Here is a 13408-nt window from a genome sequence, read left to right on the forward strand (position 1 = left end):
TGCCGCATAAGCTTCGTGCCCGGAAACCCGGCCATCACCGGGCCCCACGCTCTGGATAAACCCCCCATGTGCCAAGGCATCCATACATCTTGGCAAATGCTCACGACTGGCGCCGAGCCCGGTGCTGAACCCACACGGATCCCGGCCGATGATGTAGCTTCGCAGGGTGCACTCGCTGGGGATGATCAGAGAATTTTTTTTTGCTCTCTTGTGCTTTTTGTTGTTCTGATTTTGTTCTCCTCTGACGTGCAGGTCGAGGTGCGGTCTACCACGTTTTTGTTGGAAACCTATCAAACAAGACCTGGACGGATGAATGTGGGAATTAACAATGGATTCCTAGATTTTCCCAATTTTGGAAATGCTTGGCCAAGACGCTTTTGTGATGAAGGCTAGAAAGGATGTGGAGGACCGTCTTGGCCTCCATCAGGGTCTGCCCACAAAGTTGGTAGTGGTCCCGAATAAAAAGGTCAGTGGTGTCCTGTTGGTGTTAGCATCCTCAAGCAACACCTTTTTGTATCGGGTTCATACCCAGTTATATGCGGTATTTCTCAAGCTTGATTGGCTCAATTTGGTGAGAAAGAAATAAAGAAAAAAAAAACAAAGAAAAAAGAGTGTTAGTAAAGTCTGCAGATAGTGAGTGATTAGTGGCGAGGTCTCCCTTCAACCCGCCCGTGGCGTTCACCCCTGACGCTCAGACTTGGGATATTTCGGCGGGGAGAGTTGGGTATCTCTGCCAGAGAAGAAAAAAAAACAATGGGCATGCTCCGGAAAGTCGGGCACTGGTTCGCGCCACCAGCGGACAAGGCTGACGATGGTCGGGACGTGTGGCCGTCGCGTGCCGCCTTCCTCCTCGCGTCGATGGGCGGGTGCGCGGGCATGGGAAACCTGCTGCGGTACCCGTCGACCGTCTACAACAACTACGGCCTGCAGTGGTTCATCCCGTACCTGATGTGCATCTTCCTGATCGCCATCCCCGTGCTCACGCTCGAGATCAGCATCGGCCAGGCCTACCGCGGCGGCAGTGTCGTGGCCTTCAACAACATCAACCACCGGCTCAAGGGCACCGGCTTCAGCCTGCTGTACATCGGCTTCATCGTCGGGCCGTACTTTGTGGTGAACCTGGCCTGGATCATGGCCTACTTTCGATACAGCTTCCACAACCCCCTGCCCTGGGCCGGCGACCCCTCGGGCTTCTTCGACAGGGTGGTGGCGAACCCGGCCCCCAGCCCGGGAAGGCTCAACGCCCAAGGCACGGCCATCGAGGCCTACACGCAGTACCCGGCCACGGGCATGGTGGGCGAGACGGTCGGCTGGTGCGCATTCACGTGGTTCCTCGTCTGGCTGTGCATCTTCCGCGGCGTCGGGCTCACGGGCCGCGTCGTGTACTGGACCATGGGGCTGCCCATCGTCATGACCATCATCCTCATCGGCCGCTCCGTGTCGCTGGAGAACGCAGGCGAGGGCGTCAAGCTGTACTTTGCGACGTGGCGAGGCGAGCAGCTGGCGCGCGGGTCGGTGTGGCAGACGGCGTGCGGGCAGGTCTTCTTCTCGACGGGCGTGGGCTTTGGCTACTTCACCTCGTACGCGAGCTACAACCGGAAGCACTCCAACGCCGTCATGGACTCGTTCCTCATCATCCTGAGCAACATGGTCTTCGAGTGCACGGCGGCCTTTGCCGTGTTTGGCGTGGTGGGGTTCCTGAGGATGTTCCCGGAGCCCGACGCCGCCCCGATCGGCGGTTTCACCATCGGCTTCCTGACGCTCCCGGCGGCGGTGGAGCAGATGCCCGGGGCCAACTTTTGGGCCATCGTGCTCTTCTTCACCCTGATGGTGCTCGGTTTCAGCTCGGCGTTCGCCATGCTCGACGCCGTGGTGACGCTGGTCATGGACTCGGGGGTCAAGTGGCCGCGGCCCGCCGTCGTGTCATCGCTGACCATCCTCTCGTTCCTGCTCTCGCTGCCGTACTGCACCGAGTTTGGCTACTACCTCCTCGACGGCGTCGACAGGTGGATCAGCGACGTGGCCCTCGTCTTTGTCGTGTTTGCCGAGTGCACCACGTCGACGTCGCTGTACCGCTGGAGGGACGTCGCGGGCCAGGTCGGCGCGAGGTCTTTTTACCTCTATAACATTGGCTACTTTGGCGGCCTAGTGTCCGGCGTCGCGGCCGGCATCGCGTCGAGGGCCGAGATTGGTGCGGGCGTGGGCTTTGGCATCTACATCATCTTTGCTGCCGCCTCGGTGGCCATGGGCAAGGTCCCCGACGCGCCAGTGCCCACAAGGTTTAGCGGGAATGTGTTTATGCAGCGCTTTTATTATGTGGCTTTTTACTCGGTAAGTCTGAGCAAAAGATACTGTTTGTCTTTTTTTATCAAGAAACTAGAACAAAGACTGACGTGACCCTTTCACACACACATCACAAACAGGGCCACCAACTCACCAAGGATCTCAACGTCATTGTCGCCCAGGGCAAGAACTGGAAGATTCCCGTCTTCTGGGGCCCAATGCTGAGGTACCTGTCCGGCCCGATCCTGGGCATCGTCTACGGCTTCAGCTACCCGACTTTTCACGAGAAGAAGGTCGACCCGCTGCACATCTTTGGCTTCTTCACGGGGCATGTGGTGCTCGCGCTGGCGCTCCTGGGCTTCATCGCTCCGCGCTGGTTCAACATCCTGATCCCTCCGCAGAGGCGCGACGAGGGAAAGCACCCGTATGCCCCGCGCGTCACGATGGATCCGGACGCAAAGGGCCGCGACAGGACCCTCGAGCAGCAGGATGGGGTCGATGTGGATGCTGCAATGATGCAGCAGGAACAACAGCCTGCCAAGGAGGGAGACGGCAGTATGGCTTTGGGTACGACGGACAATGGAAGGATGATGGACATGGATGTGATTGCATCAAGCAGCTCGGGGGAAAGCCCCAGGGAGCCGCGCAAGGAGAATTTTTGAATGAGGCTCAAGGGTGAATTGCTTGTTTCAATTAATTTGATTCGTGTCTGATGCGCCACAGAAGATAGATGCCTGATGTGCTGTTTGGTAAAAGTGCCCTTGGACAAAATATTACGTTCGGTTGGATCTGCGCCTCGGCGGTGAAGCAGACCCTCCAAAAAACAAAGCTTGCTGAGATGCCAGTATACGGCTTCCTCCGCGCAAGAAAAGCTACAAGGTTGCACCAACCACGTGGGTTACAACTGAAAGATAAGCTACAAAGTATAACCAACACAATGGTGTGCAGATTGGTGTAGCATGTATCCTTGTATGACGTCGTGTTTCTGATTCCGAACTGTCTTTGGCCGATTGATAAAAAAAAAAAAAATAAAAAAAAAAAAAAAAAAACCCCCCCAATTGTCCAATCCAGGGTCTTTTCTTCGTACCATGACGTTCCCCCGCCTGCCAAGCTGCGTGGGGTAGGTACAGAAAACCGTAACCACTAGCGCTCGGTGGCGATTAGTAGTAACTCACCATACCTGTCCGTTGTTTTTTTTTCTCCACATGTTGCTTGGCGGTCAAAATTTTCTCCATAGGCCAAGCAGAGCTAAGGAGCCTTTCCCCTTGGCCTTTTAACGAAACCCAATGGATGCTACACGATAGCCCACAGAACCTGGGCGCCGAGATCTTGGTGACATGGAGACAGTGACATCCTTCTACTTTGTGTGGACCTTCCAGACCGTCAGCCGGCGTACAATTAAAAGATTTCTCGGGTTCTTTTTTTATTTATTTTTTTCTTGTTCGTGTCTTCTTGCTTTTTCGTCTTTATTTTATCGTCCTGTGTACGGTACCGCCTTTGCTTCCACCCGCAAGCCATAACAACAAGAAAAGAAAGGTTTGAAGACAACAAGATAAAAGGACCATTTTCACTATGGGCAAGAAGAAGCCCGACGACGCTGTCGTCCGAGTTTCGGGCCAGTCCAACGAACCGCTGTCCCGTCCGATTCACGCTCTCACCGTCGAGCAATTCCTCGAGGAGATCAAGGGCGATGCCCAAGATGGTCTTACCTCTGACGAGGCCCGTAAACGCCTGGAACAGTACGGCAACAATGATTTCGGTGAGGGCGAGGGCGTCTCGCCCCTCAAAATCTTCATTGCGCAGATTGCCAATGCCATGACTCTAGTAGTACCCCCGTTTGCTTGACGTGTTGCAAATCCCTTTATAAGCATGTTGGAATCGCTCATTCGTTTTTCCATAGGTCTTGATACTGGCCATGGGAGCCAGTTTCGGGATCGAGTCCTGGATTGAAGGCGCCGTTATTGGTGCCGTCATCCTGCTCAACATCGTCGTCGGTTTCTGGCAAGAGTTCAAGGCTGCCAAGACCCTCGACTCTCTCCGGTCTTTGAGCTCGCCCACCGCCCGTGTGATCCGTGACGGTGCCAACATCACCATTCCCACCGCTGAGATTGTTCCTGGTGACATGGTTGAGCTCAAGACTGGTGATACAATTCCCGCTGATACCAGGTGAGTTTACTTTACAACTACTGGGTCATTCTTGCCTGCATATTTTCCTACATGGCCACTGACAACAATGCAATTCCACTCAAAAGACTCGTTGAGGCTGTCAACTTCGAGACCGACGAGGCCCTCCTTACCGGAGAGTCTCTCCCTGTCCGCAAGGAGGTTGACCGTGTGTTTGACGACGACACCGGCCCTGGTGACCGTCTCAACGTCGCCTACAGTTCCTCCACTGTTACCAAGGGACGCGCTCGCGGTATTGTGTTTGCTACCGGTCTGGCTACTGAAATTGGTATGATCGCCGCTGCCCTTCGTGACAAAAAGTCCAAACGCCGCCCTGTGAAGCGCAAGGAGGATGGCACCGCTTCGCCGCTCCGCCACGCGCAGGCGTGGACTCTTACCTTTTCCGACATGGTTGGCCGCTTCCTCGGCGTCAACGTTGGCACACCGCTGCAGCGCAAACTTTCCCAGCTCGCCGTGTTTTTGTTCTTTGTAGCCATCGTCTGCACCATCATCGTTTTGGCGGCCAACTTCTTCAGGCCCAGACAGGAGGTGATCATCTATGCTGTCGCTACGGGTGTCAGTATGTTGCCCGCGTCGCTGGTCGTAGTTCTCACAATCACAATGGCTGCCGGTACCAAGCGCATGGTACAACGTAACGTTATTGTCCGTAACCTCAAGAGTCTGGAGGCACTGGGTGGAGTCACGAGTAAGTTTTTTTTTTTTTTGTCAACTGCTGCAGGCCCGCGGCTGGGAGCTCACTGCTAACGTCCCTCAAGACATTTGCTCCGACAAGACGGGTACTCTGACCCAAGGCAAGATGGTGGTCAGAAAGTCGTGGGTGCCAGGCCGTGGAACCTATAGTGTGGGCACGACGAACGAGCCTTTCAACCCCACCGTCGGCAATCTCAGCCTGAACTCCAAGGAGCCTCGGGAAATCCCTACCGGCCAACAGGACACAGAGAGCGCGGGTTTCGACGCCCCTAAGGCAACTGAGGACCCAACCCTGCGGACATATCTCAACATTGCATCGCTGGCCAATCTGGCCAATGTACACAAGACTGGAGACGAATGGCACGCTCGCGGTGACCCCACTGAGATTGCCATCCAGGTGTATGCTTCCAGGTTCAACTGGAACAGGTTGCGCCTCGCAGGTGGTGAAAATCCCGAGTGGCGCCAGGTGACTGAGTTCCCCTTCGACTCGGACACCAAGAAGATGTCGGTGATCTTCCAGCATGTTGCCAGCCACGACCTGCACGTTTTCACCAAGGGCGCTGTCGAGCGTGTTATTTCATCATGCAAGACGATCGCCATCGGAGGCGAGGAGGGCGAAGAGACAAACATCGTGCCTATTACCGACGACCACGTGGCCGACATTATGAAAAACATGGAGGCCATGGCACGCATGGGTCTCCGCGTCCTCGCTTTCGCAAACCGCGAGAACGTCCGCGAGATCAGTGAGAAGGAGCAGCCTGAGCGTAACGAATTCGAGGCAGAATTGACCTTCCGTGGACTGATCGGCCTTTACGACCCTCCTCGGCCCGAGTCCGCCGAGAGCGTCCGGCTGTGCCAGCAGGCCGGTATCTCGGTACACATGCTCACGGGCGACCACCCCGAGACCGCCCGCGCCATCGCCATCGAGGTCGGCATCTTGCCCAGGACCCGCATGGCCGAGGTCTCGGAGCGCACGGCCAAGACCATGGTCATGGCCGCGTCCGAGTTTGACAGGCTTACTGATAACGAGGTCGACGCGCTGCCAAACCTTCCTTTGGTCGTGGCAAGGTGTGCACCCAACACCAAGGTCAGGATGATCAGCGCTCTCCACCGTCGTGGTCGGTTCGTCGCCATGACCGGAGACGGCGTCAACGACAGCCCTTCGCTCAAGTCGGCCGACGTCGGTATTGCCATGGGTCAAGCCGGTTCTGATGTGGCCAAGGAGGCTGCAGACATTGTCCTGACTGACGACAACTTTGCATCCATTCTCAATGCCGTCGAAGAAGGTAAGATGGCTTGTTAACCTTTGGCTAGCACTACCGGCCATGTTTTTTTGTCTTTCTTTTTTTTTTCGGCAGCACCTGATCCTTTGCTGACATGTTGTGCTTAATTCCACCAGGTCGTCGCATGTTTGACAACATCCAAAAGTTCATCCTCCACGTTTTGGCCGAGAACATTGCTCAGGCGTGTACTCTTCTCGTCGGTCTCGTTTTCAAGGACCACACCGGCATCTCAGTTTTCCCCCTCGCACCCGTCGAAGTTCTCTGGGTCATCATGGTCACCTCGGGCTTGCCTGATATGGGTCTGGGTTTTGAGCTTGCCTCGCCCGACATTCTCACCCGGCCACCCCAGAATGTGAGTTTTGTCCGCATCCGGTTCCTGTCCACATTTGGATGTTTATAGAGCATTCTGCTGATCTTTTGTGTGCCAGCTTAAAATCGGCGTGTTCACCACCGAGCTTCTTCTGGACATGACGGTCTACGGCCTCTGGATGTCGGCCTGCTGCTTGTCCGCGTTCGTCGTGGTCGTGTACGGGTTCGGCGACGGACAACTGGGCGACAACTGCAACACGCACTACTCACCCCAGTGCGAGCTGGTGTTCCGCGCGAGAGCTACCACGTTCGCCTGTCTGACCTGGTTCGCTCTGTTCCTGGCCTGGCAGGTCGTCCACCCGCGCCGCTCCTTCTTCAACCTCAGGTCCTCGGGAGGGCCGTTCCTGACGCGCTGGATCCGCGACGTTTGGAAGAACCGCTTCCTGTTCTGGGCCATCGTCGTCGGCTTCGTCACCATCTTCCCCACCATGTACATCCCCGTGGTCAACCGCGAGGTGTTCAAGCACGAGGGCATCACGTGGGAGTGGGTCGTCGTCATCGTCGAGCTGATCCTCTTTTTCGCCGGCGCCGAGGGCTGGAAGTGGGCAAAGCGCGTCTGGTACCGCAGGCGAGACGCCAGGAAGAACCCGGACCACGACAAGGGCGACCTCGAGTCCAGGGTCTTCAGCATCTACCTGCAGGACGGCGTCGGCCAGCAGGGAGAGGAGGCCCCGCGCCGGCAGGACCCCAACGGCAAACGCCCGAGCAACCAAGGTGCCAGTAGCGGCTCCGGCGAGAGCACCAACGAGAAAGCTCAATGACGTTTGCTTGCACGTGAAAGCGTGCAAAATTCCACACCTCCAGTCTCCATCGCTGCCCCGGGCGGGCGTCCAAGCCCCGAGCAGGTCATGGAAAAGAACTATAGTCTGGGGGGAAGAAGAAGTAAAAGAAGTACAAAGGTAGACGGAATCTGGTCACGGATCCCCGGGCAGACGGATGGGAGGCGCCACGGTTCAACACCGCCGGTTGCCCTCGCTATCTAATAGAGTAAGGTGTTTAGGGCAGTGGGCGCCGGGGTCAGGAGACGGCTGCCCGGTGCTTTCATGGCCGAGGGATGCAGCGGGCGGTCCTGTATGGGCCGCGCTTGCTGTGTCGGGAAGAGGCGAAAAAGTATTTGTGGGTCTTTTAAGCGGACAGGTGAGTTCATTTCTTAGTGGTAAACAGGTTTCGACCTTTCTAGATAGTTTCGTAGCATCATTATTCCTAAAACAGTCACATGCTGCCAACGCCGGAATCAGGCTTCTTCTGTTTGACGTCTGCCCTTTGTCCAGTCGATATATCCTTTGTCGCTTCTCCTTCACCATGGTCTCTTGCTCTTGTAGCTATAGTGCCTGTCGCGATGACGATAGTGCCAGCGATATTTTGTTTCTTTGGGCGCCGACAAGGGTTCAGGCCCAGCATTCGCCTTACTCGAATTAACGGGGGCCTGTCTGCTGCTGCTGCTGCTGTCACCCGCGCTTGGCATGGTCGGGAGCACCGAGCACCGAGGCGCTCCAGACGGTAGGGAAGTGAATCTCAGGAGTTGCTTAAGGTAACTATGATTGGGCTGATGTAGTTGAAGGGACCTAAAAATGCATCAATCCGAACGGAAAAGGGATTGGAAAGTTTAGACTTTGAGTGGAGTATGCTTGTAGTTTTCGATGGTGCGCATTACAAGATTGGCATCCATTTGACGGAGTGATAAACCAATTCGATATCCTATACCGGAAGAAGAAGGAGAAAAAAAAGATATACGTTCTTATTACACTGCTATAAAAAGGATCAGCCGGCGACACCGATGTAGACATCCCAATTTAAGGTGTACACCCAGGGGATAGCTACGGCGCGCCCGAATTCTAATTATAGCTATAGGTAGGTCAGTCGAACATGCTTATTATAACTTACCGAACACAATTACGGGAATTACACACCCGATCGATCATCTAATAATCTTACACAACGAGGGGTTTTCTTCCGCGCGAACTATCGATGATCTTCAGACAAGGAAAGTACACGAGGGTTCGTCGCTTGCGAGTATTTTTTAGAATGCTCAAGCTGCCTACTTGCGTTTACGTGCTATAGGGTAAATTATGGTAATGTAACAAGGTAATGAGACAGACAGCTTTTTTTTTTCTTTTTTTTTCTTTTTTTTTTTTTTTGTTTACTAACATGGACAGCCAAACATGGTTTGCTTGCTTTCTATACAATTAAACAGAACTATTAATCCCGAAACCACAAGAACTACCCCAAGACTGTCCGCGAAACTACATATGCCTGTAAGACTTGGGTACATGGCCAGTTGTTTATCACCGACTAGATGCTGAGATTGGCGTGTTCGGCCAACGAGTCAGGCCCCGCCGATCCCCTTGACCCCATGTAAAAAAAAAAATAAAAAAATAAATAAAAAAAAAAGATCACTGCCGGCCAGCGCCTATACTGCTATCATCCCCAAGGACGACCGACCGCCCGCAGCACGTCCTCCCGTGCGTGGTGTAAATCGGACCTCTCTTGCTGCTGATTCCGTCCCAGGACTTGCCCTTGACCTTTTCCTTGCGCCAATCCATATAGGCCTTGTCCTTGGGCTTGTCCGTGTTGTATGTCATGTATAAGTTTTTGTCGAGGACCTGGTAGCGGCAGTTGTAGCAAAATTTGGTCCAGGCGCTCAGTTTCTTGGGCTCGTCCGCCCGGGCTTCGGGATGCTGCACGTCCTTGCAGCGCACGCAGGCTTCGGCGCGGTTCTCTGAGCCGGGAGGAGGCGAAACCGCGGCGGCGGCGGTCTGTGTGCTGCCGCTGCCGGCCGGTGCGATGCTGTTTCCGTGCTGGCTCGCCGGAGCGCCGAGTACCGAAGCGCTCAGGGCGAGAACGGTCAGGGCTTTGAAGGCGGTGTATAAGTGCATCTTGGAGCCCGTTTATTTCTTCGATTGGGGAATATATATAAACTTAAAATGAGTTGATAAAGCCGAAAGCCGTAGATATGTACATGTATTTCTTAGTGGTACAAATGAGCGGATAGTTTCACAGGAACTTGGAAAAGAAGGTCAGTGATTTCAAAGACGATAATTTTCGCCTACGACTACGAGATAACCCATTTTATATCCTGCTGGAAGGGACAAAAAGAAATTATCAGCAAATGGTCGATTACTCAAAATTTCCTATTATAGAATGGTCAGCCAGCGACAACGACTCAGGAATCCTGGTATATAAACATAGGTTACGGTGTGAACGAGCTCTGGCACAAGCCTAAACCTTGTCCAACAAGAGGGGCCATATCAAGCCGCCCGTTCGTTTCTAATGCACAAAGAAGTTCAGGCTTGCAAACCAGCATGGTCTGAATATATCAATTACTCCCAATTTAGAATCCCGTGAACGTTCCCTTATCAAACTTGGCTACCTGTCTGCGGTGTCTTAACTCGGCCCGAGTATCCACTGGTGCATGCTTCCCAGGCTCCAGACACATATACAGATATAAAATAGGATCAAAGTATTGTCCATATTAGCTGCTGGAAAGATAGGTTTGGTATTGAGTATATATAGTCCAGACTAGAAGGATAAAAAGAGAGAGGATATCTTTGGTGCACAGAGAGCCCGCGAAAAAATTATTATCTAGAAAGCCAAAAAAGTCACAACCCCTCCCCATGGTTCCTTGGAACCAAAAAGAGGCGCCAACTTGATTGCATTAAAATGAGTCGAGTTGCTGTGGGGGGACGGGAAAATCCCCAACCCATTTCCCCTTAGTTATCTAGGATAATCAATGGAGAAAAAGAGGTTTGAGCAATCCACATAGAGAAAGTAGAAACAAGCAACCAGACGCGCATCTAGAAGAACTTCTTGTACAAACGCTTCCATGTGGGCATGGCGGCGATCTCAGCCTTGTAGGCGTTGATCGTGTCCCAGTCGTGCTCACGACGGCCAGTGTCGACGTCGATCTGGGACAGCTTGAGGCCACCCTCACGCTTCCAGATGTAACCACAGGCCCAGAAGAACAGAATGACGGGGACCGAGAGCCACTCCTGGAAGAAGGACTCGGCGGTACCGACACCGGGCTTGTTGTAGGGGAAGAGAGCCGAGTAGAACTAAATAGGATTTGTTAGTGCATTTGTTCTGCATGGCAAGGCCAGCTGGGGTTGAGATGGGAGATGGAATGCTTACGGTGGCAATCAGGACGAGGACGCAAAGACCAAGACCGATCCAGGAGCCGGTGACACCGAGAGCGGCCTGGAAAGGAATCTCATCGAGGGTGTGGCCCTGGGCCTTCCAGGCCTGACGGAAACGGATGTGGGCCAAGCAGATGGAGCCCCAGGTGAAAAGGGCAGCAAGACCGGAAAGCGAAAGGAGCCAGGAGAAGACCTTCTCGGCACCAGCATCCAGGTTAAGGAAAGCGAGGGCACCGCAAGCGATGATGAGGAAAACGGACGGCAGGGGGCGGCCAGACTTGTCAACGTAGGTGAAGATCTTGGGGGCGTAACCCTGCTGGGCAAGAGCGGTAAGAGTACGCGAGCCACCGTAGACGCAAGAGACACCGATGGACAGAACGGAAACCAGGATGATGACGTTCATGAAGTGGTCGAATCCAACAAGACCGGCGTCCTTGGCGGCAATGACGAAGGGGGAAGTACCGTCGGCGTAAGGGTTCGAGCTCAGGAGCCTTTCGTCGGTCGAAGAGACGAGAAGTCCGACGAAGAACAGACCAAGGATGTAGAAGAGGGTGATACGCCAGAACACCTGCTTGACGGCACCGGGGAGGGCCTTGGCGGGGTTGGCCGACTCGGCAGCGGCGAGACCGACGAGCTCAGTGCCGGAGAAGGAGAAGGCAGCAGTGACGAACACGGCGCAGAAGCCCTTGAATCCGTTCTGGAACGCGCCGGGCTCATACCAGTGCCTGGCGCCCCAGTACGAGTCGTACTTGCCTCCCTTGGGACCGCCACCCAGGACGAGAACGAATGCGATGATCATGAAGACGACTGTGCGGAAAGGTGTTCTGTCAGTTTCTGACTCTGTAGACTCATCGGGTCGAGGGGAGCTTTACCGATCGCTCCGAGCTTCAAGCACGAAGACCAGAATTCCTCCTCAGCGTAGCCAAGAGTTCCGAAGATGTTGATGATGACAATGGCGAACCACCAGATGAGAATCCATCCCCACAGCGGCACGGCTTGTGTTCCTTCCCAGTAGTTTAATGTCAGACCGCATACAGTAAGTTCGAGAGGAAGAACGACAGCCCACTAATGGTTTTGATCGGTTGGTTAGCATGCAATCACTTCTTTCAAACAATACTCGCACAACCGGTTTGCATGTAAATCCGTGGCCGAGAACTCACTTGGAAAACGTAGTTCCAGCCCATGGCGAAACCCCATGAAGGATCAATGAAGCGGACCGAGTACGTGTAGAAACCACCAGAGACAGGATACATGACAGCGAGTTCACCAAGAGCGTAGACGACGTTGAACATCATGACTCCGATAATGGCGAAGTCGATGAACACGGCACCGGGACCACCCTTGGCGAAGGCGGCACCGGAACCGACGAAGAAACCAGCACCGATCGAACCACCTGTTGAGCAAACAAAACAAGTTTCAGGTTAGTTTCTCTTCTTGCATGTAGGTAGGTAGGTAGGTAGGTAGTAGGTTAGGCGCCTATTGGATTGCGTGATATTATAGACATACCAATGGCAATCATGTGCAAGTGGCGCTTCTTCATGGAGCGGTCAAGCTCAACGAGACCTTGGCCATAGCTACGGCACTTGAAGGACTCAAAGTTGAGACCATTGCGGGTGTAAAAGTTCTCCTCGCGAGTGTCGATAGCGACGTTCTGGTGCGACGCGTCAGGCGATCCACCGTACGTCGGAAGGGTACCGGCACCAGCGATACCCTTCTCGTCCGCAATATCAACCTTGGACGTCATGTCCGCTCTCCCAGCCTTGTTGTCTCTTTTTTTTTTTGTTTCAGGAAAAAAAAAAAGTGTAAAAGGGCACAAACAAATCGGCCGGATTGTCGCAGTCCGCTAGGGATAAGGCTGCGATGCCAAAAAGGAAAGACGAGGGGGGTGGCGAGCGGGTGAGGAAAGAAGGGGAGAAGAGACCACGAGAGAGGGGAACGGGACGGGGAGAGAAGAGGTCTTATTAAACCCGTCGATCACGGTACCGGGGGTGAAAAGCACTCGACAAACAAACCGTGTTAATGTGCGTGCGAGATGACCCTGTCCAATGCACCGTGGCGATGGAAGCGGAATGGGGAAAAGGGAAGGCCAGTTATCAGTCCCAAATGCTTGCCATCTGGGGACCCAACCCTGGCTGCACCACAAGCCTTCTTGGCAGTCCATTTTTGGGGCAACCCTCCGAGCTGGGTGATGGGGCGAGGAAAGGGGCCTTTTGGGGGGGTCATGAATTGAAAATGGCATAATGTAGCTGTCGCCAAGACGCCTGGACTCGTGGGAGGAAGAGGGCCTTCAAGCCAACGTCTGGATAAGGCTCCCCCGAGGGACTGGCAACGATAGAAGAAGGAGGGGTGGCCAGGTAGGCAATGACATAGCACCCAACTGCGAACCAATTAGTCTACAGTAGTCAGTCGCAAAAGGATACAGTATCAAGGACCGGCTCCCAGGTAAATGAGGTCAATCATCGATGG

At 54.1% G+C, this 13408-nt stretch overlaps 4 protein-coding genes across 4 annotated transcripts; 2 read left to right on the forward strand and 2 right to left on the reverse strand.

The window, feature by feature from the left end:
- Positions 1 to 738: 738 nt before the first annotated feature.
- PpBr36_10561 (uncharacterized protein) lies at positions 739 to 2945 on the forward strand (the record flags this gene model as incomplete). The annotated part of the gene is made up of 2 exons (XM_029897672.1): positions 739 to 2331; positions 2424 to 2945. Coding segments are annotated over 2 exons (2115 nt in total), but the record flags the coding sequence as incomplete, so codon positions are not given.
- A 910-nt stretch (positions 2946 to 3855) lies between these two features.
- Positions 3856 to 7570, forward strand: PpBr36_10562 (uncharacterized protein; the record flags this gene model as incomplete). Its single annotated transcript, XM_029897673.1, has 6 exons — positions 3856 to 4107; positions 4184 to 4449; positions 4536 to 5152; positions 5223 to 6443; positions 6557 to 6792; positions 6869 to 7570. The coding sequence occupies 6 exons, from the start codon at positions 3856 to 3858 to the stop codon at positions 7568 to 7570; spliced, it is 3294 nt and encodes a 1097-aa protein (XP_029743958.1).
- A 1632-nt stretch (positions 7571 to 9202) lies between these two features.
- PpBr36_10563 (uncharacterized protein) lies at positions 9203 to 9685 on the reverse strand (the record flags this gene model as incomplete). The annotated part of the gene is made up of 1 exon (XM_029897674.1): positions 9203 to 9685. The coding sequence occupies one exon, from the start codon at positions 9683 to 9685 to the stop codon at positions 9203 to 9205; it is 483 nt and encodes a 160-aa protein (XP_029743959.1).
- A 918-nt stretch (positions 9686 to 10603) lies between these two features.
- On the reverse strand, positions 10604 to 12686 carry PpBr36_10564 (uncharacterized protein; the record flags this gene model as incomplete). The annotated part of the gene is made up of 5 exons (XM_029897675.1): positions 10604 to 10861; positions 10938 to 11749; positions 11815 to 12007; positions 12103 to 12335; positions 12449 to 12686. The coding sequence occupies 5 exons, from the start codon at positions 12684 to 12686 to the stop codon at positions 10604 to 10606; spliced, it is 1734 nt and encodes a 577-aa protein (XP_029743988.1).
- Between the last annotated feature and the right edge of the window lie 722 nt (positions 12687 to 13408).

The sequence above is a fragment of the Pyricularia pennisetigena genome (assembly GCF_004337985.1).
Source record: "Pyricularia pennisetigena strain Br36 chromosome Unknown Pyricularia_pennisetigena_Br36_Scf_10, whole genome shotgun sequence".
NCBI classification, from domain to species: domain Eukaryota; kingdom Fungi; phylum Ascomycota; class Sordariomycetes; order Magnaporthales; family Pyriculariaceae; genus Pyricularia; species Pyricularia pennisetigena.